General features: G+C 34.0%; 3 protein-coding genes and 1 long non-coding RNA gene across 6 annotated transcripts in view; 2 read left to right on the plus strand and 2 right to left on the minus strand.

Annotated features, from left to right (window-relative positions):
- Positions 1 to 297, plus strand: part of LOC122571486 (protein TRACHEARY ELEMENT DIFFERENTIATION-RELATED 7A-like) — a 2,140-nt gene extending 1,843 nt beyond the window's left edge. The window contains exon 3 of the mRNA XM_043735296.1: positions 12 to 297. Coding sequence (XP_043591231.1) covers positions 12 to 177 — 166 coding nt within the window. The 3' untranslated portion in view covers positions 178 to 297. The remainder of the gene's footprint in view (positions 1 to 11) is intronic.
- Positions 298 to 1,717: 1,420 nt separating this feature from the next.
- Positions 1,718 to 24,288, plus strand: LOC122568401 (SEC23-interacting protein-like). Of its 2 annotated transcripts, none has more exons than XM_043728129.1 (9): positions 1,718 to 2,083; positions 15,846 to 16,304; positions 16,410 to 18,088; positions 18,432 to 18,917; positions 20,256 to 20,433; positions 20,794 to 21,233; positions 21,729 to 22,092; positions 22,593 to 22,914; positions 23,342 to 24,288. In XM_043728129.1, exons 1-9 carry the CDS (start codon positions 1,951 to 1,953, stop codon positions 23,589 to 23,591), a joined length of 4,311 nt encoding a protein of 1,436 aa, XP_043584064.1. In that variant the 5' UTR covers positions 1,718 to 1,950; the 3' UTR covers positions 23,592 to 24,288. The 2 variants fall into 2 exon arrangements, with proteins under 2 accessions (XP_043584064.1, XP_043584154.1); XM_043728219.1 differs by having other exon boundaries at positions 20,283 to 20,433.
- Positions 2,719 to 15,103, minus strand: LOC122568507. 2 transcript variants are annotated; one of them, XM_043728342.1, is made up of 13 exons: positions 14,398 to 15,103; positions 13,605 to 13,687; positions 13,271 to 13,362; positions 13,058 to 13,192; positions 12,487 to 12,616; positions 10,596 to 10,808; positions 6,181 to 6,281; positions 5,777 to 6,085; positions 5,197 to 5,537; positions 4,425 to 4,584; positions 3,803 to 3,929; positions 3,292 to 3,465; positions 2,719 to 3,075 (listed from the first exon to the last, which is right to left on the minus strand). In XM_043728342.1, the coding sequence occupies exons 1-13, from the start codon at positions 14,679 to 14,681 to the stop codon at positions 2,888 to 2,890; spliced, it is 2,337 nt and encodes a 778-aa protein (XP_043584277.1). In that variant the 5' UTR covers positions 14,682 to 15,103; the 3' UTR covers positions 2,719 to 2,887. The 2 variants fall into 2 exon arrangements, with proteins under 2 accessions (XP_043584277.1, XP_043584367.1); XM_043728432.1 differs by having other exon boundaries at positions 13,605 to 14,142; positions 14,398 to 14,459.
- Positions 24,193 to 25,843, minus strand: LOC122568593. Its single transcript, XR_006317154.1, has 2 exons — positions 24,631 to 25,843; positions 24,193 to 24,493 (listed from the first exon to the last, which is right to left on the minus strand). It is a non-coding gene; the product is annotated as an uncharacterized LOC122568593 (long non-coding RNA).
- Positions 25,844 to 26,941: the final 1,098 nt, after the last annotated feature.

Below are 26,941 nucleotides of genomic sequence, written 5' to 3' on the forward strand. Positions count from 1 at the left end.
CACCACCCTCCCGGCCCACCGCACCACCCACCAGTTCCACCACACCACCCACCCGGCCCACCGCATCACCCACCCGGTCCACCACACCGCCCGGACCTTCCCCCAATTCCACATCATCCCCCACAACGTCCACATTCCCCATTTGATGAGCCCATATTTCCAAGATACGAAGACTAACCAATCTTATGATTAAAAGAAGTTGTTCAATGTCACTGAAAATCTTAGTGTGTTTGACAAAAATTATATATTCAAAATGTATTCGATATAGTTGAACTGTAATAAATATTTCTGAATTTATTTCTCCACATTTTATTTATTTCTCAAGTCTTTCGTTTTCATGACACAAATCTTAATTTATATTTAGCATTATGAGAAAATTCGGGAAAGTACGAATAAGTAATTATTTCGATTAATTATTTTAATCTTTTTGGAATTTACTACTTATTTTTAAAAATCCATGATATTAAGAATTAGGAGTATTAGAATTCATAGACACTAATAAATGTCAAATTTCATTTGTCCTTTAATATAAGCGACTTAATAGTTCTATTCAGTGTGTCCATTTATAATAGTGCCGTAGAATCATTGGTTTTCAACTGTTTTCAACTTTTTTGGTAAAATATTGAAATACGATTCGTAAAAAATTTTTACAACTTAATAAAAATTCGCACAAAATATTTTAGATGTATTTTAATCCCGTCTTTTGAAATTGCATTATAATCTGAACTTTATAAATTGAAAAGTTAATGAATTCGATACGAAAATCGTTGTAGAAACACATCATAAAATATTGACCTAAGAAAGTATAACACTAACGAATTTTAATGGAACTCAAGTTAAAATTTTATTGAAATATTAATATCGACGAATAAACTAAATTTTTAATTCATTAAAAGTATCAATCATTATTGGATCTGTCTTGAAAATCTGTCAATGAAAAATCACATCTTTTATATCTTATAAATGAAATCGACGAATTATAGACGAATATTTGCAATTGTATTTAACTGTACGATAATTGTTTTAAAAATATACTTATGGTATATTCTTATCATTTTTATTATTAAATAGCTATTTTTAGAAAATTTAATATTTTTTTATTGTTTGCAATGAATTCTTATGATATTTGATATACAATATACATACATACATATGCAGCATTTCATAATGTATTTGCATTATAACTCTTGTTGAGTTGTGTGTACATAATACTGTAGGAATAAGTTAATAATTAAGTTTAATAAATTTAAAATGAAATTATTAGAATGTTACGATCTTTAGATTTCATTTATTCACGTATGTATCTCGAATTCCACATTTGTAATTATATACAAGCGAGAATAAATATTTATATACTTAATTATCTATGACATATGATTTTAATTTCACACACTGGTTTACAATATATTCTGTTATAATGTAAATTATTTCACGATGATACATTAAAATATTTTTAGGTGTAATATCTTTTTATTGAATAAGAAAGTTGTGATAACGATCAAACAATCAATAAATGTACGCAATACGTTTCTGATTAAAAAAATTCTCGAATAATCTCGTTCTTTCTCTCTGTAACTTCTATTCAGAGAATTTATTCAAAATATTATTTAAATAATGCACAATTCTTGTTTTCATGAAAATCACTCTGAAGATAGCTATTGTGGGAAATAACGCATGCGCATTGCGCTTGTACGTTTCAGTAGAGAGCAGTAGTATCATGGAGTATATCTCTCTGAGCCACGTTTGAGCCTTTAGAACACAAATTTTTAGCTCATATGTTACCTCTACTATACACATGTATACGCATATGTATTTAGACTATACATAAACGTGGCGATATAGGTTAAATGTTTATAGTCTATGGTGGACTAACAGTGTTTTGCAATTCGTAGTTTAGTAATCTTTTGATGGCAGTGTTTCGAGTTGCGTGGTGCCAACGTCACTGCAAACATGAGTGGTAAATCACGTAAAGTGAAAAATCCATTATTATCAGCTGCTGGTGAAGGCTTTCCGTTTGAAAATTACACCGAAAATGCATTTTTGATGCCAGTTACGCCTGCTACACCTGCGGTACTCTGCGATGGTGAGTCTGTTAATGAAACACCTGGGTGGGGCTCTCACAGATTCATATTTTCCTAATCTTGACATGTGATAAAATGTATGAATGACATTTATCACCAAACTAATCATCATTATGTACGTTTCCTTGTTTTTTTGTTTCATTTATTTTCACACAGTTGCATGTATCATTCGCATCTTGGCAAACATCTGTGCATGCATAATGTTTGTTACAAGCTGAATGTCAGTTTATTTCTTACTAGATTAGAAATTGTTTTCCAACCTAGATACTTTATATATTGTACTCAATGCTTGTATATATGTTGCACAATAAGTATAACTGTTTATAGAATTCTAATGATTTTGAAATTTATATCAGCTTTGACGTTGTATGTATTTGTATGTAATTGTACAATAAACCAGTTTACCCTCCCTTTTCTTTAATCGTGCAATATAATGCAATTCTATCATAACGTAAAGTTTGTAATAGATTTTGCACATTAAGTTTTTCACTGTTTCTTTTGTGGAAATTTGTTTAATTTACAATTACATTAAGTTGCAATTTATACTTTTACCATTAAAATTATAATGCTATAAATTTCAATTGAATTTGATTGTTCTTCAAATATTAAATAGAATCACTATGTCTGTATATAGAAATAAGGTAATATCAACATTTATTAACAACAACTTATGTACATTATTGTAGATATAATTAACAGAAATATATTTTAAATCTAATGTTAGTTTGTAATACTAACTTATGTAATAGCAAGAATGAATGCAAGCTACATCATGCTGCGATATGTATTTTAGTACTGATAAAGAATTAGAAAGTAGTCCTTTCTGACTGCGTAGGTGGTCTTGATCCATATCGTTGTGTATAAGGCAAGTCGTGGCTTTTCCTTTTTCGAATGCAATATATAATTAAGACAGTGATCACAATAATGAATAACAAAGCCATCAATGCTCCTACTGTAATAGCTGCAATCTCAGCTTCTGATAAGTTGTTCCATGCTGAAAAGATTGGTCGTATTTGTTTTATTATGAAAGATACAAATTCTTCATTTCTCCATAGCTATATTATCATGTTTCTTAGAAAGTAATACAAATTCAGAAATATGTTTCTGATATGGGTGCCATAGAGTGTTGCATATTTTGTTCAAAGTTCATGTTTATTTATGAAATAAGAAGTTATATTAATAAATGTAACAGCAATGATGCAATAATTACCTGTGACATCTATCGTTATAGTGCTGTAATTATCTAATAAATCTATTGCTGTAATTTTAACTGTCTTATCACAACATGTAGCAGAATAATAGAATGTTACAGGGCTTGTTGTGCCACTAATAAATTCCGTACGTGGGTAAACATTGTTCAGTGACGATATCACACGTTTCAAACCTGTATAAAATATTTAACATTTTTTCTTTGTAAAATTCAGAAAATAATAATTTTTGTTCTGAATACCAGTAAATTTGTACTTCATAGATTAATCACGTGAATTTTTTGTAAACCAAAACTTTTAGAATATTAACACAGAAAATTATTAATAACACTGAATAGAAAAAAACTATTTAGAAACTTTAATAAATGCGACGTATTTAAAAATAATGTTTAAAATTAACTTAGCGCGAATAGAGCAGCAAGTATAATTTATTGCTAATTCGTTTGTAATGGAAAAGAAGGAAAAAATATCGTTCCTTCTCAGATAAAGCATTGTGTGAAATTCAATTAATACCTGAGTCGTAATCTTGAATTGTAATGTCGACGCTCCAACGGGATTTATAGCACCGGTCTTTTACCAATTTTCCAGCGCAGTTATTATTGAAAGAATATTCAGTAGTTGGCTTTACATCATCGGTTAGCTAGATATTGTGACGTAATGTAATAAAATTTATAATGAAATGTTATCATCAGACTATCATATTAATAGAAAACGTTATTTGATAAAAATGTATGTTATCGATAATAGCGGAGGTATTAATATTTCCATTCGTAAACTCTTCATCAAAAACATTTTATAAATGTAGTTATATATACATTTTATAATGTTAATAGTTAAAATTAAAATTATTTAGCATTATTTTATGAAATCTTATTAAACCACAAAGAATATTTTAAGTTGCTACATAGTCTGTATTTTTATACAATATACATTTGCAAATATATTTGCACGACTGTTATTAATGATTTAATGAGCGTGTCCATCACAAAATTTGAAATATTCAAGATTTTGTATGCTTTAATAAATTTCCAAATGAAAATTTTAATTTTTAAGGATTTATTTAGTAGTGTTTCGTTTGGAAGATATATATTGTCACAATTAATCATTTTTGTGATTAACTTTTTTCAATGATTACCTTTGAAAGTGATCCTTTTACGTATAGATATACAGATTTTTCCTTTATTTCTGTACCCAAGATAAACAACGTGACAGTATTAGCTGTATCCGGTGCAGCATTATCAGGTACAATCAAATCTACCGCTACGTTGCTCATCTGTCCGGGATATATCCATGTGCTAAAATATAAATAGTTAAAAATTATTCAACAACCAAGCAAAAGTTTTGTTCATTTATACAGTAATGATATTCACTTAAGTTATTGCATTTTTTCACTAACATTTAGAAGTCTATTTGAAATGCATAAGAAAATGTATACAATCTTTCGAAGTTGTTTCCATGTAGTTAGTATTATTAAATTCGTATATAATAATTTACAAATTTTTATTTGACTTTTGTTATTATTTTATATAATCTAATTATATAATTGATCATACGATGATATTAATTAATGTTATGATTCGAAATGAAATTCATTTTTCATGCTCAAGCATGAACAGATCAATGAGATTGACGTATGAAGAAAGGATCATACGTATGTATGACGTGTAATTGATAATTACGCATGTATATAAAATAAAACGTTCATTACTGGGATATTAGCAGAAGACAACCTTATTCATTGCATGTCATTAACTTATAAAAGTTAAATAAAAGAAATAGATTAGTTTTGACTTATCATACAACAATGGTTAAAAAATAAAATAAAGGAGAGACAGATAACTTAAAATATAATTAATCATTAAAGGCTATCATGGGTGAAATTCGAGTATAAACATAATATAACTTACTAGGCTGGTTGAATGTTGTACAATCTGAAAGGAGTGCTCTTTACTCTGAATACATATCTGACAGGCAAAATACAACTGTTCATCACATCAAATACTATTCTGTGTATCGTTCCTGGTGTAACAAGCAGATTGCTATTTCTGTTTACCTCTATAAGCATTGTTTTCTCCTCGATAATATTTTCATTACCATAGTTTGCCAATTCCTCGGATAGTTCACGATTATCTAGAGTTTCTTTCATCCTCATAGATGTATCAACATTTTTTTGTATTGGTGTTCTGATATCAACGTCAAGGTTATCGATTACTCCAATAGAAGATTTTTTATGAGACTTATCCCATTCCTGAATTAATGACGTGTTATGTTTTACCATGTAAAAGTAAGATTTGCAAGCGAAATAAACTAAAATTAATTTCTTTCTGTTGACAATATGAGGGAAGTAATTGTGTGTCGCTAATTTTTTTGTTTTATCTTGAATACTGTTCATTTATGATTAGTGAATGTAAATTTGACACCTCATTGAATCGATTCTAAACTACGTAATTATTTACTTAATATTAATGAGAATTTTATTTTCTTTACCTCTATTGGAATCATTCTTTCAACAAATTTCTCATTCGAAGAATTCGAAGTAACAGTTAAATTTTTATCAATATCTACGATAGTAACATACTCATACAAATTAAGCAGCATGCTTTCAGTACTGGGATTAATGATCGACAAATCGTATTCTGTTGAAATTTCTTTCCTTATTTGCTTATTTTCATCTCGATTTTGAATAACATATTTTAGTGATCTTTCTCGTGTTATCTTTCTATTCCCCACTAATTTGTAACTACTTGTAGCATCCAAATTTTGTTGTTCAACCGCAGTTATATCAGAATTAATCGGCTGGAAGGATGTATTACAGGTTGGTGATGTTTCAATACAATTTCTAGTTTCAAACATATTCACAGAATGATAGTGGCATATTTAGTATACGTTACCATTATTTTATCATTAAATGTCTCTTTTTCATCTCGTGATATATCCGCTTCTTTTTTAATGTATGAACGATCATATCTATTCGCTTCATCGTTGATGTTTCCTGTAAGAAAGTGACTTTGATTTTATTATAGGGTGGTATAAAAGAATTCCAATATGTTTCTCAATAGGAATTTATATAGGAATCTGAATTAACAAACAGATACGAATTTCGTCTATTTAGAAGATCGAAACGGAAACATGTGTTCTTACATTTTAAGTAATTCTCTTTCGTAATAATGTATGCATTTAAAAAGAGTTTAAGTACTTTGAAAAAGTCAAGATCTAATATTTAATATTATAACTAACATCTATGAAATACTGATTGGAAGTAATTTCGAATTGTTTGCTTTCTGTCTAATTTTAGAAGATGATATACTTCTCCTTTTTATTTAGATCACATTAACTTGCTCAAGGTAAATGTACAGATTAAAATTTGTGTATGATTATTATGATTTAATTGTTTTCAACGAGATATTAAATCCCTATATTTCAGTTCTGTGTAATTTTCGCAATCTAAACGAAAACAAACGATATGACGAGCATGTGTGTATTTATCACATTTGTTCGAAAACGTTGCATCTTTGATACATTAATTATAATATCTATAACATTATCTCCTAGCTGAATAGCAATGAACTAACGTATGTAAATTCTTCAGCTGATATCAATATTTTCTTCAAATTATTGTCGTCGATATCTTCTACCATTGAGAAACTTCAATAAATACGTGTGTGCATTAACGTAATATGTATTGATTAGAATTGTCCGAGAGATAGCAGAATCGAATTCGTTAGAAAAACATTTTTCAATTGTGTAATATCGTACACAATATCTGAATATTACTAACTTGAACTATATTTCATTTCAAATTCGTAACATTCAAAGTCAAGTATCTTTAAACTTATTTTCTTTTAACTTGTATATAATTATATACCTCAAACTAAAAAATTGATCGATGTACAAGCTAAGAATTCCTCTCGAAATTTATAACAAATTCTTCGGACAATTTTGTCAAGATAATAGACAGTATGTACTTAAAAACTTGAAAAATAGTTACTACAAGTAACTAGAAGCTAATACAAGCTTCTAGTTTAATTATCATCACTAAAAATAAGTATTACTTTGATTCTTGCATTTATACGTGTAATGTCTGAATCACGGCGTGAACGACAATTGTTTTTAGCAAATCACGTTCCCGTAATAACTCGAACTTACGACTTACGGTTTGTTTCTGTAAAAGCTACGAATTGAAACTTAGCATTATTTCAATTTATAGCTCCTATCTCACTAGTTATTTCCAACGTACATTTACGAAAATTCATATTTTTTGTGGAATCAACTTAAAAAATAGGATCTCAATAGAGACTTGTTCTATCTTCTAAGTATTACAACGGATACCGTACTGTGTACTTATATTTTGTATATTCTTTGACGTTATGTAATACATTCTTTCTATTCTGTATTTGCACTTTTCAGTTTCTCATACATGCATGATCATTCGCAGTCTAATAATCACATTTCCATATGAAATAGTTTATTCAATACAACATTTCTTCCTTTTGAAAGAGGCTCAATCAGAGATAAAAAAAGCCAGGTGTCGTGCAATAAGATTTAAAACCGCCAACACATTCATTGTCAGTATCGTTGGTGAGATGAGACTGAATAAGACGACGATACACCAAACACGAACGTGTTGATAGTTTTGATATATCGAGCGAGCACGTAACGCGTACGAAATCAGAAACAAAGCACATAGTCAAGGTACAACCGATTTGGTAATAATAGAACAGCACATTTGCAGATGGGTTAATTACGAATGCAGCCTCTTTCACAGAAATCGTGTTTCGTGCGTTGCCATACGTGTAGTTAATGTTTTCGATGGATCTGTTCGATTTCGATGATTCATAAAGAAGAATCAAAAAGTAGGAGAAGGAATAGCGAATCTTGATCTTCTCTTCCTGCATCTCGCGTGCGTCAGCTAAACGCGCGAGCTGGCTGATCAAAGGGCAGCTCGCCGTCGCGTATTGCACAACTTTTCGTGTATCTCTGAGCCAGAAAGCAACGTTTCGGTTGGCAGTTGTCAGATGTGCGGCGCGTCGTTAGCAAGTCTCTTCAGCGCGTTACGACGTGGTGGCAAATACGAACGCGACGGCGTTTGCCGACAGTTCGCGATATAGGTTTACGTTACTTAGACCATCGGGGCCGATCTGTCGGATGTATCTGGTCTTTGGAATCTGTTAAATTTCAAACGATCGCCACGCTTCCATTATTGTCGATTGATCGTCGTTTCATAAAGTTGCCTAGGTAAGCTCTCGATATCTTGGTAATTGGGAATTTTAACCCTTTACACTCGGAATGCCGGTTATTCTGATGCGACTTTTTCTGTGTCGTAAATACGGGTCTCGTAAACTTAGCCATTTCACACAATTATCAGGCACGAGCTTTGTATTTAGAAATATTTTCTTTCCCATTCAGAGTTATTGTCACATAATTGATTCAGGTAAATGTCAAAGGCATTGCATTTAGAAAGAGTTAAAAAATCAAATTTGGAAGTGATGAGAACTCGATCAGCGAATATCTTAATTCTTACAGTATTAAAGTGGAACATTTTAATTTATTCTTTCAATTAGAGTTTCTGCTTTGAAATTCCTTCCCAACCACTCTTTCTAGTAATCATCCGAGCAATTGTTTCGAAATGTGTCACACTTTATAAATTATGAAATGTAAATTATATTTTAACGCACAGCTATATATAATATGTAAATAAAGCAATCGTACATTTTTTCATATGAATTTGGTATTTAATTACCGTGGTAATTAAGAAAGATGTTAAAATGCTTCCCAAGTGCAAGGAGTTCATTACAGTCGGATTGTTGTATCACAACGATAAGACAATAACCTAGTTGAATCATCGTCAGGGAGCACCTCGATGGTATTCGAACGTAACAAGTGCACTTGTAACAAGTGTTCTAGCCGTATGTTACACAACAACAATGATTTTAGTATAACATTCTTGACAGTGATAGTAATTGTATCAATGATTATATCTACTTGGTATCGCTTTCTTTGTTCGTGTTTATACTATGCTATATATATCGATGCTGAATATGCGATTATCTTTACATTGACGGTTGGAGACACGTGTTAAATATATGAATTATTTTATTGCATTCGTATGGATGTTTTCCATATGTTGAGGTAATTTTATGCACACTGTTCGTCAAAAGTAATGCGTAATTTGTATTCAGCTTTCTAAATTTAAATATTACTATTTTTATTTATTTTATTTAAGGTCGCGCCAATCATTTTTTTAATGGCCATTTAAATTTAATATCTGTTTAAAAGATATGTTTTTATGCACCCAACGTTTCTGGTTGTTTGGGTATATTCGTAACGATACTTTCTCAATAAAAATTTTCCATTTATGGGCACGATATCGTTGCATGCTTATCTGCGGGTAGAGAGATTTGAATATAGTAAGCATTTTCGAGTATCATGGAAATAGATTTTTCACCCAGCTGTTTATACAACATCGTATCAGTGTTGTTATATGTATTCCATCATACGCTTATATCATACTTCAATTATTTTACTTCTTTTTAATTGTGACATTGAAAAAAGAGGGATGCTCGTTAACGATTTAATTCTAAATATATAAATGTTTTGCAAATATTCTTTTTAGATGGCATTTCGTCACAAATGTCGTTTAATTATATATTGAAACAAAGATTTCGCGTGAATTACATGATTTTCTGCGAACAAATGTTTAAATCTCGTTTTGTACTTAAATCTCTTATACATATTTACATTACCATGTCTTTGTAATTAACAATTGATTTAAAATCGTACGCGTGGTGTTGCTTGTAATTCTGAAATTCTTATCGTTCTGCAATTTAATGTACGCTACTGTTTCCACGATATTATATAACTTTCGAAATCTAAGTTCCTTTCACTCGTATGTAACAATTTCCTTTCTTATTATTTTCTTTATTAAGTCGCTCATCAATCACAAGTATGAAGTTCTCTTTTGTTTCCCCTCAACTGTACTTTATTTTGCTGCATTTGCTGTCTAATGCTTGCTGTGTATAAAAGACTACAAACTTTTTAAATTTAATAAACGTACCGACCATATTTCTTAACTAAATACGTTCAAATATTATTTTCTTTATAACCACGCCTTAAACAGAAAAAATATTATTCCAAAATTTACACACAGCAAATGTAGTCGCTCGATTTTCTCAACAGTAGAGCCTCAAAGGAAACAAAGTCTATTCCATATCTTCAACCTATTTTTTCACGTAGAATCATCCCTTCCCGGTTACACCAACGAAGACCAAAGGTATTTAGATAATTCAAACTAAAAATTTTCACTCACCATTCGATCGTAGATTCGGTGAAAACAGTTTGTCTACGTCGTTCTCTTCGTCCACCAGACCCTGCACGACAAAGCGATACTTTGAATCTTCTACCCCTACAAGTTTCATGCACCACTCGCCAGGTGGCGCATTTCGTATGTCAATTCTCACTCCGTTCGGATCTCCCTTATGCGTCCAAGATATCGCCGTTACGTCCCTCGACACTGTTGCATCTGTTAATTAGAATATACAAAGTACGTGCACATAGCGGTCTGTTTCGCGAGTATTTCCAATCTTTGGCTGTGTCCGCGAGAAAGACGTTCCTCGAGTATGCGAGTAATATTTCGGGATGGTTTCGAGCGATCTAACAGCTTGACGAGAAATCGACGATGAACACGCGCGGAATAATAATCGCTGGATTCGTGTGGCGATAGTATCACGATTATGCGAGCGAAACGAGGAGAATCGTTCGCTGTAACGTAACGAATGCGGCCGGAATTCTCCGAGACGACGATGCGGTCGATACGATGAACGGTAGGCTGGTTGAAAGTGTTCGTGAACGAGGAGAAGCCAAGGGGAAAAAACAGTGGTATTTCGTTCGATTGAAAATCACTCGTTAAGGTGGTGTCCAGGCGATTACGTACATAGGTGACTACATAGGATCGATCGTTTTACTCGCAAAAGATTCGTGTTATTTTTGCTCTGTGTGGGAAAGTGTTTTAGGCTTAACGTAAATGATTTGGCAGTGTTCGTGAGTTAATTTCAAACGTAAATGGAAATTTATACGAATATTGGGGGTAGGTTTATTGTGGAAAAAACCAAGGGAGAAGCTTCGTTTGATCTGAGATCATCTCTCGGGGGGGAACTCTAAGTGACTACGTGGATAGATCGATCGTCTTACTTGCAGGAAATTCGTGTTATTTTTGCACTGTGCGGAGCAGCGTTTTAGGGTGAACGTAGTTGGCTCGTCAGTGTTGTGGGTTAATTCTTAATCTATGGAAATTCATACGAATATCGTTAGTTTTATTATGGAAGAAAAACAGTGGCATTTCGACCATCCCTTTCAAGGCAATTCTAGGTGAGTAGGTGAATCGGTCGTTTTACTTACGAAAGATTTGTCAGCGTTAAAAGTTGGACGGTGTTTGCGAGTTAATGGTGCATAGAGGTGCGTGGAAATTTGTGCGATATTCGTTAGGTTTATCGTGTTTGTAACAGAGTTGAGAATTCGAAATGAAGCTAGTGAAGGAAAGAAAAAGGGGATATCACAATCTAAGATTAGTAATTTAAAGGAAAAATAGTTCGTGTTTGTTGTCTTCGTTAATACGTTAACACAGTGATGGATACTTTTTGAACATAGATCTGTAGCGATATAAATCGTTATGTTGCTGTAAACTGAAATGTAGATGATGTAAAATGACAATTTGTTGTGTATATGTCAAAGAAAACTGTACCTACGCTAAAATGACCGATGTCTTTTTTAGTATAAATATGTTGTTCATCACTTTACACTTTTGTCGAGATGACTTTGATAAGTGTTTTTTTTATTAATTTGTGCAGTTTTTCTCATTTACATAAAACGAACGTGGTAAATGAGAAAAAATCTTACGTTTCGCGTGTAATAAATACGCGTACAGCATAAATAACACGGCACATTGAACATGGACATGAAAATTGCCGAGTGCTATTAATTCACCTGCTAATCTACGTACTAAGGATCGAAGATTATTTTTAGTTTACAATGCATAACTAAATTGGCCGTGTAGTATTAAAACACGTGGCTCGAGCTGCTATTGCGTCGACGTGAACGGATTTATGTTCGATGAATTGGTTAATTTCCTGTTAATTCGATTTATCGAATTGATCTTGATCTGTTGCCTCTAAAATTTAATCAAGCGTTTAAGACAAACTCACCCATGGGTATTTGAAGCAATGCGTTCGAAACATTTCCATCGATGTCTACGATGATTCGGTGAATTGTACTGTTCACTAGGAAATTCATCTGCGTCTGTCCGTTCAAATTATATTTTTCCGCTATTTTTATCTGTCAAAAAATATTTAAGAAACATTTGTTATATTATTAAATATATTGAATTATATGCAACTGTACATTCTGCTCAGACATTGACAGTAATAAATATATATAAAAAAATGTTTATTAGATTATTTGATAATTTAAAATGAAATAAAAATTCATATAACGGTAACATTTTGCCAAGACAACAGTGTTTGTATAATACCACTAATTAATGTCCGTGCTATAGAATATTCCTTTTCTTGCTATTGCGGAGAATTAGATATATAGATGTAGTTATTCTGTTGTTTATTTAATTAATTTTAAGACATAACCCGAGATCTCACATATTGTGTACGAGGGATTAGTTCTAATTTTCGTTGTTCAAAATACGCCCGGTCTGAATTTCACGTTTCTCTCGTAACATATACATTTTGTGAATGAATGTAAAGTAATAGAAATAGTAATTACGTCAATAGGATCGATAACCCTGCTCCGATCGCTTTTATTTCTCTCGCTATTTTCCACGTTTGGTTGGAACTCTCTGTCTGCGTAATTCGAGGCAGTTCCTGTTTCAGTGGTGTTACAATTTAGGTCAAGGTAAATCTAAAAACATAAAGAACGCGGCGATGAGTGCTATTTAAATGGCAGCGCTACTATTGTAGAAATTTTGTTGAATCGTACCTGACACTTTTTCATGATGTTATTCGAATTTCGTGTATCCGTCGGTTCTGTTTTTAATAGCAATTGCGAATGATCTTTTGGTCGAGGTTCATCTAAAATATTTCAGCATGCAAGTTACTTTCTCATAGGTTTGTTGCTATTTAATCAATTTTATTGAAGCTTAATTGATTAGTTTGCTACACAATTAATTACTAATTACATAAAAACTATGATAATATAAATGTTAATAGATTGGGGTTAGGTTAAAAGTTAAATCCATAAAGCATGACCGTTTTACAGTTTTTACATGTTGTTTTGAAATTATAATTACTTTTTGCATGTTTATGTATCTTACCTAACATGTCTATGTCGTCAGTCCAGAAGACATTGATATATTGTTTATTGACTCTGTTCTTGTTGTATCTATCAATGCAGTACCTTCATGATAAATTGAAATTTTATTCTATTATTTACTATCTTAAATATACGATAAACAATACTATTTAACATTTAATATTGTACATATTAATATCTGACAAGTGCACCGTAGTCATCGAGTGCACGTAACGTATGATTTAAGATCCAAGTTCCACGTATTTTATAAGAAATGTGCTTCAACTTTTTTGAGATTGCCTTGAAAAATATGTTAATATACCAAGCAAGTTTAGTCACTTTTACTGATATGCGAGCGTACATCCACCACCTCGCAACAATGTGCGTTTTTAGTTACTTCAAATAAGTCGAATACATAAAATTCATTAAATATATTTTTGTGGTTCACTGCATGAAATATTTATTCAGTAGTTATTAGGTTCTTGGACAGGTTACAAATTATCGGCTATTTGTCATTAAGATAAGATCGAATATTTCAGTACAAGTTGGTTGCGTCATCACTAAAACAGTTATACGAATGACTTCTGTGAAATTTTTCTACATTTGCTCTTTATTTTATATCCCATTCATAATTATGTTTATGAAGAGTGATTACTTTGAATACTTAAGTCTTCTCTTGAAAATATGAAAGATGTTAAAAATGCAAGAAAATTGATGTCTAGATTTAAAAATACTCATCAAAAGCCTTATGAGTATCAAAGAATTCATTCATCATTTCCCAATTAACGATCCTTTGATCCTCGTGATCACCTCACCTGGAACACGCGCCCGTAGAGGGAACTAAAATTCCATCATCACCGGTATTTTCTAATCGTTTAAGAACTTCCTTATCCACTGAACGTTGTATTGAACGAATCCAATGAGGTGCCTGTGGAGCTTTCGAATCTAACGATTGCCTGAAAAGCGTCCAGTTCTTTCTCGAATCTCCATCGATACTTCCAATAGGGTTCACAATTGACGTATCGTCGAAAACTAACGCGCATTTGATACACACCAAATAGCAAACAAACAAGAACCAGAAACACGTTAACGCTGACATGATATCGTTCGATGTTTCGGGAACACTGTGGTCGGAAAACTCGTCGTAAAAATGAGGCAGTTACTTATAAAGTTGCGGGCGTAGCCGTTTACAAAAGGGTAAGGTGTCTTGTCAATTAGGTGGACGATAACGTGGTCGCAAAGTAAATCTAGGTGTAAACGCGGCATATTGCACAATCACAGGTGTTTGATGTGAACGCGTGTACAGGATGTGAAATCGGCTATAGAAATCGGTAATACGAGATCCGACAGGATGTCAGCACAATCGTACGCGTAGGAAAAGATACAGGCAATTATCTTTGTCATCGGGATTTACGTTCATTGTATCCTGTCCAATATTGACAGTTTGTGAATAATCCAGTCGAGGTATCAGCTTATTGAGGGATTCACGGTTAATATAGCAAAGAATGAGATTGTGGATGGCTTTAGAACTGTAACGGGTTATGATTGCTGAGCTACGTCGTTTCTACGTCATGTAAATAGAGGATTTTCAGGAACTTGGGTAATTTATATAGCGTTGCGTCAGATTTTAAGTATCGAGATTAAGCACGCAGGTTTTGCTTCGTAAGAAGACAGATTTAAACTTCAGATTTTATTCAAGATTAAAGATAGAGCAGGGTTGCCTGAGATGTTTGTTATTCTGATCGGTATTAGCGCGAGGAATGAATTTAGAGCGATGAAAAGTTAAAAATTATACGTTCCTTGAAAAATCGAGGTAATAGGTTTGTATTATGGTATTTGTTGTGATTAAAAGATTGATACAGCTTGTATAATTTTTGTGGAATAATTATACCCGAGATATCATTGTTTTACATAAATAAGGAATTCATTTGTTAATTTATTCATACGTTAGATTTTATTACATTTACAAAGCTATCATTCGGCGATGGTTTTCATGATTTACACGTATAATTCTGTCTAATAAGATAATATTAGATTCGTTGCTTTCTAACGTGCATGTGAATAATTTCTTTTACATGAAATCCAAACGTATTTTAAATAACAATTATAGAAAAATATAATCCTATTCGTATCGTTATCAATCTTATTATTTACCATAATTAATCTCGATTTATTTTAGAAAAGAAACACTTCCGAGGAAAATTATCTCTATATCATAAAACTGTTTTATACATTCTAAAATATCGTCAAATTTTGTTTTCAGGTGCTGAACAGAACAACTTCATAGGTCAGGAGCCGGCGAGTTTACAGAATTCAACAACATCGGCAACTGCAGCCGATGCGGATAGTGAATTCACGCCAATACCCTTGCATGCTGAAGAAAGCAAGAATCCACCGAGTCAGCCAACGAAACAAGGCTACCTCACCTCCATTCTTTCCTCCTTGCCGAATTTATCATTGTCATCGATTACCGGCGACAATTCGACATCTCAGGCGAATCAAGGAGTCGAGAAAGTAACCGGTGTACAGAATACAAATCCTTATGTGCCTTCGCATGATCGTAACTCGTTGAGGGATACGTCACCTCCTGTAGTCGCCAATTTTCACGATCCTCGACGCACAAATTTTACAGGATCCGTCGAGGTTAATTCTGGAATTAGCGGAAGTTTGTCAGCTCCGCCACAACCGACGGTGCCACCTACGCTTCCTTCGTCAACGAATGGTAAATTTGTTAGATTTCTTAGGAAGTTAGAAATGTTAAGGGTATCCAGGTAATTGGCTTAAATAAATAATACATAATATAATAATCCTTTTTCTTTCGTTTCAGGATCCATTTCATATCGGCTTGGCAGTCAAAGACGTCTTAAATACGCACCGCTGCCCGATTTAACATCAAACGCGTCCAAACAATACTCCGCCCCGGTAACTCAGCCGTTAACCATATCGAATATCGCAACACCTAATATATTCAATCCAAACGAATCTATCGCGCCAGTTCCAAGTTACCAACCTGTTGAAACGTCGATTTCCACCAATTCACCGTCGTTACAACGTTCCACGCCGGAGTATCTGTCACAGGCTAACTCTTTGCAAGAGTCTTTTAGGTCCAGTCCAGTGGCAGCAACAGTTCCTTACAGCTCTACCGGCACTTCGCGAAGTGTAACGCCTCAAAATCAAAATTCGGGTCCCGAAACTGTTCCTGTCGTCGACAGACCAAACGTTCCTCTGTCGTCTGCTCGGACAATTCCTCCGCAAGTTCCGGAATTACCGATTACTCCACAGAATACTCCGGCCAACGTTTCTTACTACGCGTTTGACGCATACGCTGGTCAACGAGATTTCCCTTCGAAGACAGTCAACTTAGAAAAAGAACCGGTGGTAGCGAAGAGTCAAACAGACTCGCCTTTGCCAGTTTTGAAGGACAGTACTGTGAGACCAAGCGCGGAAGCGAAACCTTCTGTAACCTTTGCGCCAGTGTCTGCGGTTCAAGTTTCGGAGAAGTTGCAACACTTGCTTGCCAAACGAAAGGAAGATTCGCCGGATCTACCTACCGAGATATCAACGAAAGTCGAGGAAAGTGCAGAACAGTGTGAAATCGCTGAGACTTTCGACGATGTAAATTTAACTACTGCTGAAGACAAGTACGATTTACCGATATCTGACGCGTTGAGCAATGCGTTTGTAAGACAAGAGGCTTCAGAGGCGATACAGCCAACGATACCTTCTCAGGAAGTGCAGACAGACCTCGAAAAGTTCGATGCACCGCAGAGTCATGGTGTTCCATCGAACGTGCAACCCCCACAACAATATTATCAACCTCAGTCTTTCGCATCGAGTGGTGACTTCTTTGTGGGAAAGCTGCCAGACCAGAGGTTGAGTTCTTCTGCAGCGGTTGCTTCAGTTGCCAGCACATTCCCCGGTCTCTCGAACAATTTCGCACAATCTGCGAGCTCGTTCTTCGCTACGCCGAAGGAGGATACCAGCTCGTTTTCTACTTTCCAGTACAAAGAACATAGCACGAATGCCCCTGTAGACGTACTTTATTCGGGAAACGATTTGCAACAAGTGTCATTCGGTAGCTCGATCGATTCCAGTTTCGCTAGTCCTTCGATACCCGCAGCTCAGTCGCCGTGGGACGGTAATCAAATTTCTCAGACTGTGATTGCAACATGTAACGCGTCTGCTCAACAACCGCAACAGCCTTTGTTTTACAATCCCGCACAATTTCAAGAATTACCGCAATACACACCTACAAGCCACTTGTACGCACCACCAGTGCAAAATATAACAACGAACCACGCTCATCACTATTTCAATAATTTCGCTGGACCAACGCAAACGTACGATATAACGAGTGGAATTGGCATTGAATTTCCTACTACGTCTCCTGTGACGGCAATCGTACCTGAACCCACAGGTTCGGCTACGCTGAATCCAGTTCAGATGTCAGTTAACCCGTTGGGTGTGCGCGAAAACACTGACTGTGTTTCTAATATTCAGAACTTGGTGAGACACGCAATTCTATTTATATGATATAATATGTACTTTATAATAATTCCATGAGATTATTTCCATCGCTATACTGCTATCTTTCTATGCATTTACTGAATGCCTACATTATACAAAAACATACAAAATATCCGCAATAGAGTATTGTTTGTAATTTCTAATAGATAAAGCGAATTCTTATTTAAGTTTTAGCTGTTTAGATTAAGATATAGATCCGCAAGTCTATCCATAACCATTATCTAACTCATGAGAATAACTTATTCTTTTAATCCATGATTGTTCCATTAAGAGAACATTTTTTATTTATTCCATATTTTCTATATTTTGCGATTAATTTTAGGCTGCTGGCTCTATGGATAAACGCATGCAGTACAGAGGAGTGTATCACCATTGGTTTTATCGCAAGAAGGTGGAACACAAAGTGCTATGGCTTCCGTTCTCCATGCAAGACAGCTTGCGTTTAGAAGACGTTCACAACTCTAGCGAAATCACCCCTGAAACGACAGTTGCTACTGACGGAGGTCGTTACGACGTAGACATTTTACGTCGTCAGAGATCCCCCGTTTATTGGAGTGGAGAATCGACGGAAGTGAGACGATGTTCTTGGTTCTTCAAAGGACCAACCGAGTCAAGATACGTTCCTTACGACGAAAGCATTGCCGCCAAACTCGAGGAAGAGTATAAACAAGCATGTCTGTCGAACAGTTGGAACCGAAGGATCGACTTGAACAGCGGAGAATACATCATCTTTCACAGTGCCACAGTTCAGGCCCATTATTTGACAGCTGCATCACCAGAATTGGCAGCTTCGTGGGGCAATAGCGCGGTAAATTATACATATTACTGTATCTTTTTGTTGTTGTGCTGTTTTTTTATTTAAACGTACTATTTTCTTTTTTTATTAGTATTCTGTTGTATCAATGTTCTATTAATGTGTTATGGAATGTATAGTATATGGAAAAATTAAACTGAGGTCGAATATATTAACGCATTATAGTCTGTCGTTGGGTGTAGAAAAGTTAATTTTGAAAAGTAGATTAAAATTTAAAAGCATCCAAAAAAATTAATATTTATTTCATATCAGAAAGGGTTACCATAAAAGAGTATTGCTTTTTAAAAAGCATTCGGAATTAATAAATTTTATTCTATTTTTTTTTTTTTTTTTGTTCATACATGTAATAATAATCCCCCATCGATCTGTCTAATTGGAGATTAGGAAAATTCATGTATACGTCACAAGTTGTTCAAAGTCGATTTTCCCAAAAACGATGTCTCTAACGCAATTTTGTTATTATTAATTTTCCTTTGTCCGTTTGTATCATGAATTGTGAGGCACCTTGTATTAGATAATTATTTTGTATGTATAAATGTATATGCTAATTCTGATGTTTATTTTATACTGTTGTCTCATATATTTGTATTTTGGGTACGAAGATTAAAAGCATTATTTGATCTTTTAGTCAACTAAATGTACAAATATGTGCACATGAATTCTAATGTGTTTTAAGTAGTATGCATCTTTAAAAATTTATTCCTTAATGTTCCACAATGTGCTTTAACATTTATATTCTGTTTTGTCTTAATTATTGTGTTTGATCTTTTTACTGTGTGTGTATGATCACGATATTTTATACTAAACACTTTAGATAGATGCTTATTTTTTGAATGCCACACTTTTTCAGTTTATGCTAAATTTGACATTTAAGTATTTTGCCAAATATTTTCCAAGTATTATTACGCTACATTTTAAAATAAAATTCAAATTTGAAATAAATTAAAAGAAAAGATACATCTTATATGAAATTACATTTTATGGAAAATATAGTTTGTGGACAAATAAAAAAGAAATGACTTTATTTTGCAGGCTCTATAAATTAAGTATAACGCATAACTGGAAGAAGAGTACTTAATAAATTGCATACTTGATGAATTAAATATATTTTAGTCTCTTTAAACTAAATCTTTGTTGCTGGAAGAGTTCACTATAATTTCATCAGCATAGTAAACAATTTATAAAATAATTGTTGATTTTCTAGCTATCGTTCAGCGCAATATGAACTGCTGTCTTCGCAGGCATGTCACGCATTCATTTCTATTCCGATTATTTTCTTTTTCATTACGCACGAATGGTTCTGTTGGAAATGTTGAATCGCAATTTGTACAGGGCTCAGAGGACAGTGCATATTTACAGGGTGCTGGTAGTAGGCCTAAGGTGATAAAAAGAGGCCTTGACGAGTTCCACATCGAAGATGGCGAGCCTGAGAAAGTGGACCATCTTCTGTTCATCGTTCATGGCATTGGAAGCGTTTGTGACTTGAAATTCCGAACCGTGGAAGAAGTTGGTACGATCAGGATTATTTTTAGAAGTTTTCAGTATTCCTTTAAATATAAACTTATACCATCTCTAAAAATTCTACTTTCTTAGTGAGGAAATTCTGAACGACATGATAAATAAAAAGTAATATTGTGTTAAATTCTTAAATGTATGAAAAATAATTTTATACTTTTGCATAGTAAACAAGTCTGGTACTAAAGCTTCTGACGCAATTTACTCTATTTGCCATTTTGTCTTATTTTTTTCCAAAAAGCTTCTCGAATAATAAATAATAGAAGTACATCGTAATAACTATTTGTATTGGTAATAAGTTCAATGTAATAACAATTTAATCCTGCTACTAATAACTCGTGTTATGGATTTACAGTCGACGAATTTCGAAGTATTTCGCTGCAGTTAGTCCAGTCACATTATCGAACCGCCAGTGAACAGAGAATTGTGAATAGGATAGAAGTTTTACCAATATCGTGGCACACGACGCTTCATTCCGAGGATACTGGAATCGATAAAAAATTACAAGCGATCACTTTGGAGAGTATACCGAAATTACGTCATTTCACCAATGACACGTTGCTCGACATACTTTTCTATACTAGTCCCGTATATTGTCAAACCATCACAGAGACGGTTGGAAATGAAATAAACAGACTAGCCGCTCTTTTCAAAAAACGTAACCCGGATTTCGATGGTGGAATCTATCTGGGCGGCCATTCTTTAGGTAGTTTAATTTTATTTGATCTCCTGTGCCATCAGAAACCTCTGTCGAATGATACATCGTGTGATGACAGTGAAATTAACGAAGAGCAAGTAAGTAAATCATGTTTACTCGATTTTGAAAGGGGAAACGTAGAAAAGAGAATTTAGAAAAACGATCGAACAAATCTTTGATGAAAGAATGCGCGAAGAAACCTTTTTATTTATTATCATTTCTACATTTTGAGAGATTATTAGTTTCAGAAAAATCTTTCTTGTTAAAGTTGCCGATGAAAAGCAATTTTCATGCGTTGCTTGTATACCTATTACTCGACGCATCCAGTCAGATTTAATTTTTCTAAATTCTTGCAACTTGACTTATCATATTACATTACACTTTCATATAAACTGATAATTCTGAAAATCTTAGGAATCATTTAAAAATTAGAATAGTACAGATTATTTCTTTATATATCACTCAAAAGTTTTTGGAAATAAATAGTGATATTTAAACTATGAACAATAATTATTAAAAAGTTAATCATAAACTTTTATTATCACTCGATTTGCTTTTAGTTTATGACGACAGTTTAATTTTGTTTGTTTCAGAATCAAGAAAATATCGATCCCTCTCAATTATCCGATCATGTAGCGAAACGACGTCTCAGCAAAAAGATAAGCTACGTAGTAGGTTCTGCCGGAACGGGTCAGCCTTATATACACTATACACAGTTACATTTTCACCCACGTGCCTTTTTCGCTCTCGGTAGTCCAATTGGTATGTTCGTGACAGTTCGTGGCATTGATATGCTCGGGGAAGACTTTGTATTACCAACGTGCCCCGCCTTTTTCAACATATTTCACCCGTTCGACCCAGTAGCTTATAGAGTCGAAGCACTCATTAATCCAGATGCTCCTAAATATCGACCAATGTTGATTCCCCACCATAAGGGACGTAAGAGAATGCATTTAGGTGAGTGTTCATTTGAGACCTACTGTGATATACAAAATCTATTTCGGATCAATTAAACAATTTTTACTTCACATTTCAAAAGGGATATTTTAAAGCATTTTGACTAGTAACATATTATTGGCACGGTTTTATTTACTTGTTGTGTCTTTATATGCAATAAAATTCATTCCAACATTCTTTTAGGTATCTCTACATTTGTTTTCATTAAAAATTTAGTTTCCGTAAATTAATATAAAGTTGATTTATAGTTATGCATTTTCAAATTGTAATTTAAAGTTAGTATAGAGATTAGTACAAATTTACTAATATAAAACGAAACAGAATTCTTTATAATATTTTCTAAGAACTTCTTTTGAAGCATTTTCGCTTCTATTGCAAAATATGTTACGGAAGTTCTAATGTGATAAACAATTTATAAATTGAATTTAATTCGACCGGCGAGAAAATAAGAGAAATAAAAAATACGTAAAAAATGTTGCCATAATTTCTGTATCTTGTAGAATTAAAGGAAACAATGGCGCGGGTCGGCGCGGATCTGAAGCAGAGGCTACTGGATTCCGTAAGAAGTACATGGAATTCTGTCTATCAGTTGGCGGTGTTTCACAGATCAGATAATAACACACTCGAGCGTGAAATAGATAAAGTCATGGAAGAACAGTTGCAACAAACAGTTTCGGACCAACAAACTAACGACGATATCGATGTTGAGCTTAAAGTGGGCAACCTAAATGGTGGGCGAAGAATAGATTACGTCCTTCAAGAAGCTCCGTTCGAGTACATTAACGAGTACATTTTTGCATTGACAAGTCACGTCTGTTACTGGTTAGTAAAGTTTTTCAAATCGTATTGGAAGTTATTGAAAAGTCTTCATTGAAGGCTTCATGTAAAGCTTCGTGTATATAAATAACAAATTAATTATTACTTAGATTACTTGACAAAGTTCTTGAGTTTTACAAGATAAATATTTTTTTTTATCGTTTCTTTTTATTATTTATAATAAAGAGTTTAAAATAGTATGTGCTAATATTTTCATATGTTAATTTATATCTTTATGAAGACGTCTAAAGGAATAGACTCTCTAAATATTATAACGACTACTGTACTTTTTGTTCAACGCTAATATGTGTATTCTCTATGTTTTTGCACCTTTCCCATAGATGCAAACGCACTCACACTCTTCCAATGAGTAATTGTAGGTACTTTGTAGAAAACTCTTAATTAACTCGAAACGTTATATATTTTTGTTTAGGGAGTCTGAGGATACTATGCTGATGATTTTAAAGGAAATATATAGCTCCGTTGGCATTCAGACAGACGCACAACTTCCACAGCAAACGTTGTGCGTAGAACGGCTCTCCCCATCGCCAACTTTGTCGTCGTCCTCTAAATGTGACGGGATACCGCCTATGGCACGTGTCATTGGAATGAATCCTACTACACCTATATCTGAAAAACCTGTTAGCCCACCGCCTAAAAGCGGATTTGTTAAAAAGTCATGATTAAAATGGAATCGCTAAGTTACCTGGAAACATTTCAAGATAACGAAAGGCAGGGCGATGCTCAGAATCATTCAATCGCTGCCGATCAGGTTGATGCGGGCATTGTACCTGACGCTAACGCTAGTTACAAATTTTACGATTACTGAGAATCAAATTTTCCTGTTTCCTACGAGGAAATGTTATCAAATCTGCGCTATAACGTCGTAAAGTATTGTCCAAGTGGATTGTTCCTTCGTGTGTTCTCAAATACGCCGTTTAGATTCGTCGACCTATGTGACAACGTTCAAGTATCAAACGATTAACTAAAAGCATCATACATTAAGAAGCGATTTAAATGAATGAATTATGATATTCTAAGTCCTAGGCGAACCGTGAAAATTATACATATAAGATTGAAGAGTTGGTCTTAATTTGATATATACGATACGTTGTCGCACTCTAAAGATATCGCAATATTCATTGAAGGAATTTAAAGGATACTAATATGGGACAAACGAACGCAAGTGAGAGATTTGTAATACAAAAAAAAGGTTATATATAATATAAGGATTAATCACATATTGTTTATTGTAAATATATGATTTATAAATACAAGTTAAATAGACTATGAAGTTTTTCAAAATTTGCTTGCATTATGAGAATTTAATTCTACGTTCTCATTAATGTAAGGATTTTAATAAAATACCATATTCTTCTACTTGTTAGATTTATTATCATCTCGCACCTTGCCCCTCTATACGTTCTTATTTCCTGTATGGTATGGCCACTTTTTAGTAATCTGTGTATTCTTTGTCAAGTTTCATAGTTCCATTTATTTAACATGTGCTTCAAGAAACGAGCGATTTTGTTTGTACGTCTTATTTCGAAAAGATTTTTCACTTTTCAGTTTTGACAAGCTTCTGCTAAAAACGAAAAAAATATTTACATCAAGCTTTATACTAATGCATAATGAAAAAAAAAAAAAAAATGAAACGAGCCAATAAGATACATTGAACCGTTAAAAAACGGGACTAGTTTTATATTCTTGTTAAATTAATACCAAGAACAAGTTGCTGGAATTAACATGAAGAATAATTGTCGAAAAGTACTGCTTTACGTGTCACGTCAGTAACTTCCAATTATCTCGTCATACTTGCTAACATACTCGCATGCCAATTCAACAATTCTCTACGTATATCACTCTTTTAGAATTTTACTTTCACTGTATTTGTATTCGTCATCAGGATCATTCCGCGAGACGAACCAGGCGCGTCCCTTGTTCTTCATTTTCGTCTCGTAGAAAAATTTCCTCATAGAATTGTTAATCTCCGGTCGGGTATTCCATGTCCTTTGGAACGTTGCTACACGTCCCCCAGGATCATCGAATGGTGTTAGCTTATCGTGCGAGCAGTTTTTAGTTAGCTGACATAAAAAAAAAGAGTGGTTCGGCACATGCACGGGTATCACGAAACGCTAATTAATTGCGATGCAAGCCCACAGGGTCTGCGGGCGCTGCTTTGCATTTTGCGTGCAGGCCCTCGTAAAACTACATGGCTGTCAGCCCGGGCGAATTTCAAGATGATTTATCGTCTTGGCAAAACTAAGTTTTTCGCGATACTTCGCGGAGGTTCTGAAAGGCGCGGGCAATGCCTTTATACATGCAACTATACTCGGTGCTGTTGGTTTACGCGGCTCGACGTCGTTGATCGACTTGTGTTTTATGTTCCTTCCATCCAACTCTGGCCACTGCTCCAACATGTTCCCTCTTCTCGCCTCTCAAACGTCGTTCACTGAGTTTCGCCGTTGGCTTTCACGCGAAATGCTTCTGCGTCGTTGAACTATTATATTATCGGTATTTATGCAGGATAATGACCACCTCCGGCGCTAACTTTGGTAGCACGGAAACTTATCACGTTGTAAATATACGTATGTATTTGAATGCGATGGAGTCGTGTAGATTGCACGTCGAATACAATTTTATGCGAGTCACGGTATTTCTATTACTTCGTGCGATCAATTCGAATGAAAAATGGAAAAAGGAAGAACCGGTGGCCATAAAACTAAGCGAGATTAAGTTTCTTTTCTACCGGTCAGTGCCTTGTTATATTCAGCATTTGAAAGCTCGCACGAGATCATTGATTCAACGTTCTAAGAGATTGTAAGGGACAACATGTAATTCTGAACTGATTACGTTGTTCTTTCGTCTTACATTATATTTTATGCTATACATACGTGCAATTTTTGAATGCAGCATTTTGATTAATTACATTCGTTTGTTTAATAATTTGAACCAACAATGCGTCCTAATACTTACGTGTATAAGTACGTATAATGTGTACAATTGTTTTACTTGTATTTTAAACAGTCCATTTATGAACGTAACACGTTATTTAAATAACGTGAAATCTGTTATTCGCGGAAATACGGAAAAGAACGTCATGACGAACGATTATCGTATTAGCTTTCTCGCATATCAACATTACACTATCTTTCGTTCGTGTGCACTTGTTTACGATCATGTTGCAACGTAAAATTGTAATGCGCTGCCGAATACAACATTTTGCTTCGCTATACAGAAGCAACCGCATCAGAGGAGAGACGTTTATGTCCAGCTGTTGTAGCAGAAAGTAAAGTAGAGGGTAAGATTTTACAACGAGCCTCGGCTGGAGTGATTTATATTTTGAAAAAGCTGCATGACGTTTACGATATCTAGTCGCAAATTATTTATAGCGGCTGCTTGTGTCGAGAGAAGCTCGCGATCCGTATCTTCCTTTTGTTAGAAGATTCTCAGTGATCGGGAAAACGACAAAATTCACCTCTGTCGCTTGATAAAACGTGCTAAAACGTTGATAAAATGAACGCGAGATAAAAATAAAAATTAAGCGTTCGAACTAAAAATATACCTCGAACTTTTGCCAATTATCTATTGTCTATTCAATTATTCAATGATTAATGGTTGAAAGTAAATTTTGACTTTGAAGTTGAATTTATCGCAGATACTTGCGGTTAGTTCGAAGTTCATTTCACTTTCGCAGTTTCGACGAGATTATTAAAAGGGGAAAAGTGCGGGCAAATTGAGTGCAACTTCGTCTCTAATGTCAATGACATTCACCGCTGCTCTAGTCTAACTGCGATTATTCTAGGACAGCGACGGAGAAATTAATAGCACAAATTTAGTTTTTAGATTTCAGATTTGAAACTTTCACAATGGTGAGATGTCACGATATTTTTGGTTCTCTGGTTTTTCGCAAAGTGCTAGTGTATAATGCAAGTGCAAAGTGCAAGTGAAACAGCGACACGAACGCTTCCAAGGAGCAATGCATATTTAGTTTCAGTTCACTTTAATCCGAAAGGAACGTTTACCTTTCTGA

Source organism: Bombus pyrosoma, linkage group LG1 (genome assembly GCF_014825855.1).
Source record: "Bombus pyrosoma isolate SC7728 linkage group LG1, ASM1482585v1, whole genome shotgun sequence".
NCBI lineage: Eukaryota > Metazoa > Arthropoda > Insecta > Hymenoptera > Apidae > Bombus > Bombus pyrosoma.

Excerpts from the sequence above, each read along its gene's own strand:
- LOC122568507 (XM_043728342.1), bottom strand. The coding sequence starts at position 14,681 with ATGTCAGCGTTAACGTGTTTCTGGTTCTTGTTTGTTTGCTATTTGGTG. Across the intron at positions 3,466-3,802 it reads AATTCAAGATTACGACTCAG|GTTTGAAACGTGTGATATCG; the intron begins GTATTAATTGAA and ends TATTTTATACAG. Across the intron at positions 3,076-3,291 it reads TATAACGATAGATGTCACAG|CATGGAACAACTTATCAGAA; the intron begins GTAATTATTGCA and ends CAATCTTTTCAG.
- LOC122568401 (XM_043728129.1), top strand. The coding sequence starts at position 1,951 with ATGAGTGGTAAATCACGTAAAGTGAAAAATCCATTATTATCAGCTGCT. Across the intron at positions 18,918-20,255 it reads CTTCGTGGGGCAATAGCGCG|GGCTCAGAGGACAGTGCATA; the intron begins GTAAATTATACA and ends CAATTTGTACAG. Across the intron at positions 22,915-23,341 it reads ACAAGTCACGTCTGTTACTG|GGAGTCTGAGGATACTATGC; the intron begins GTTAGTAAAGTT and ends ATTTTTGTTTAG.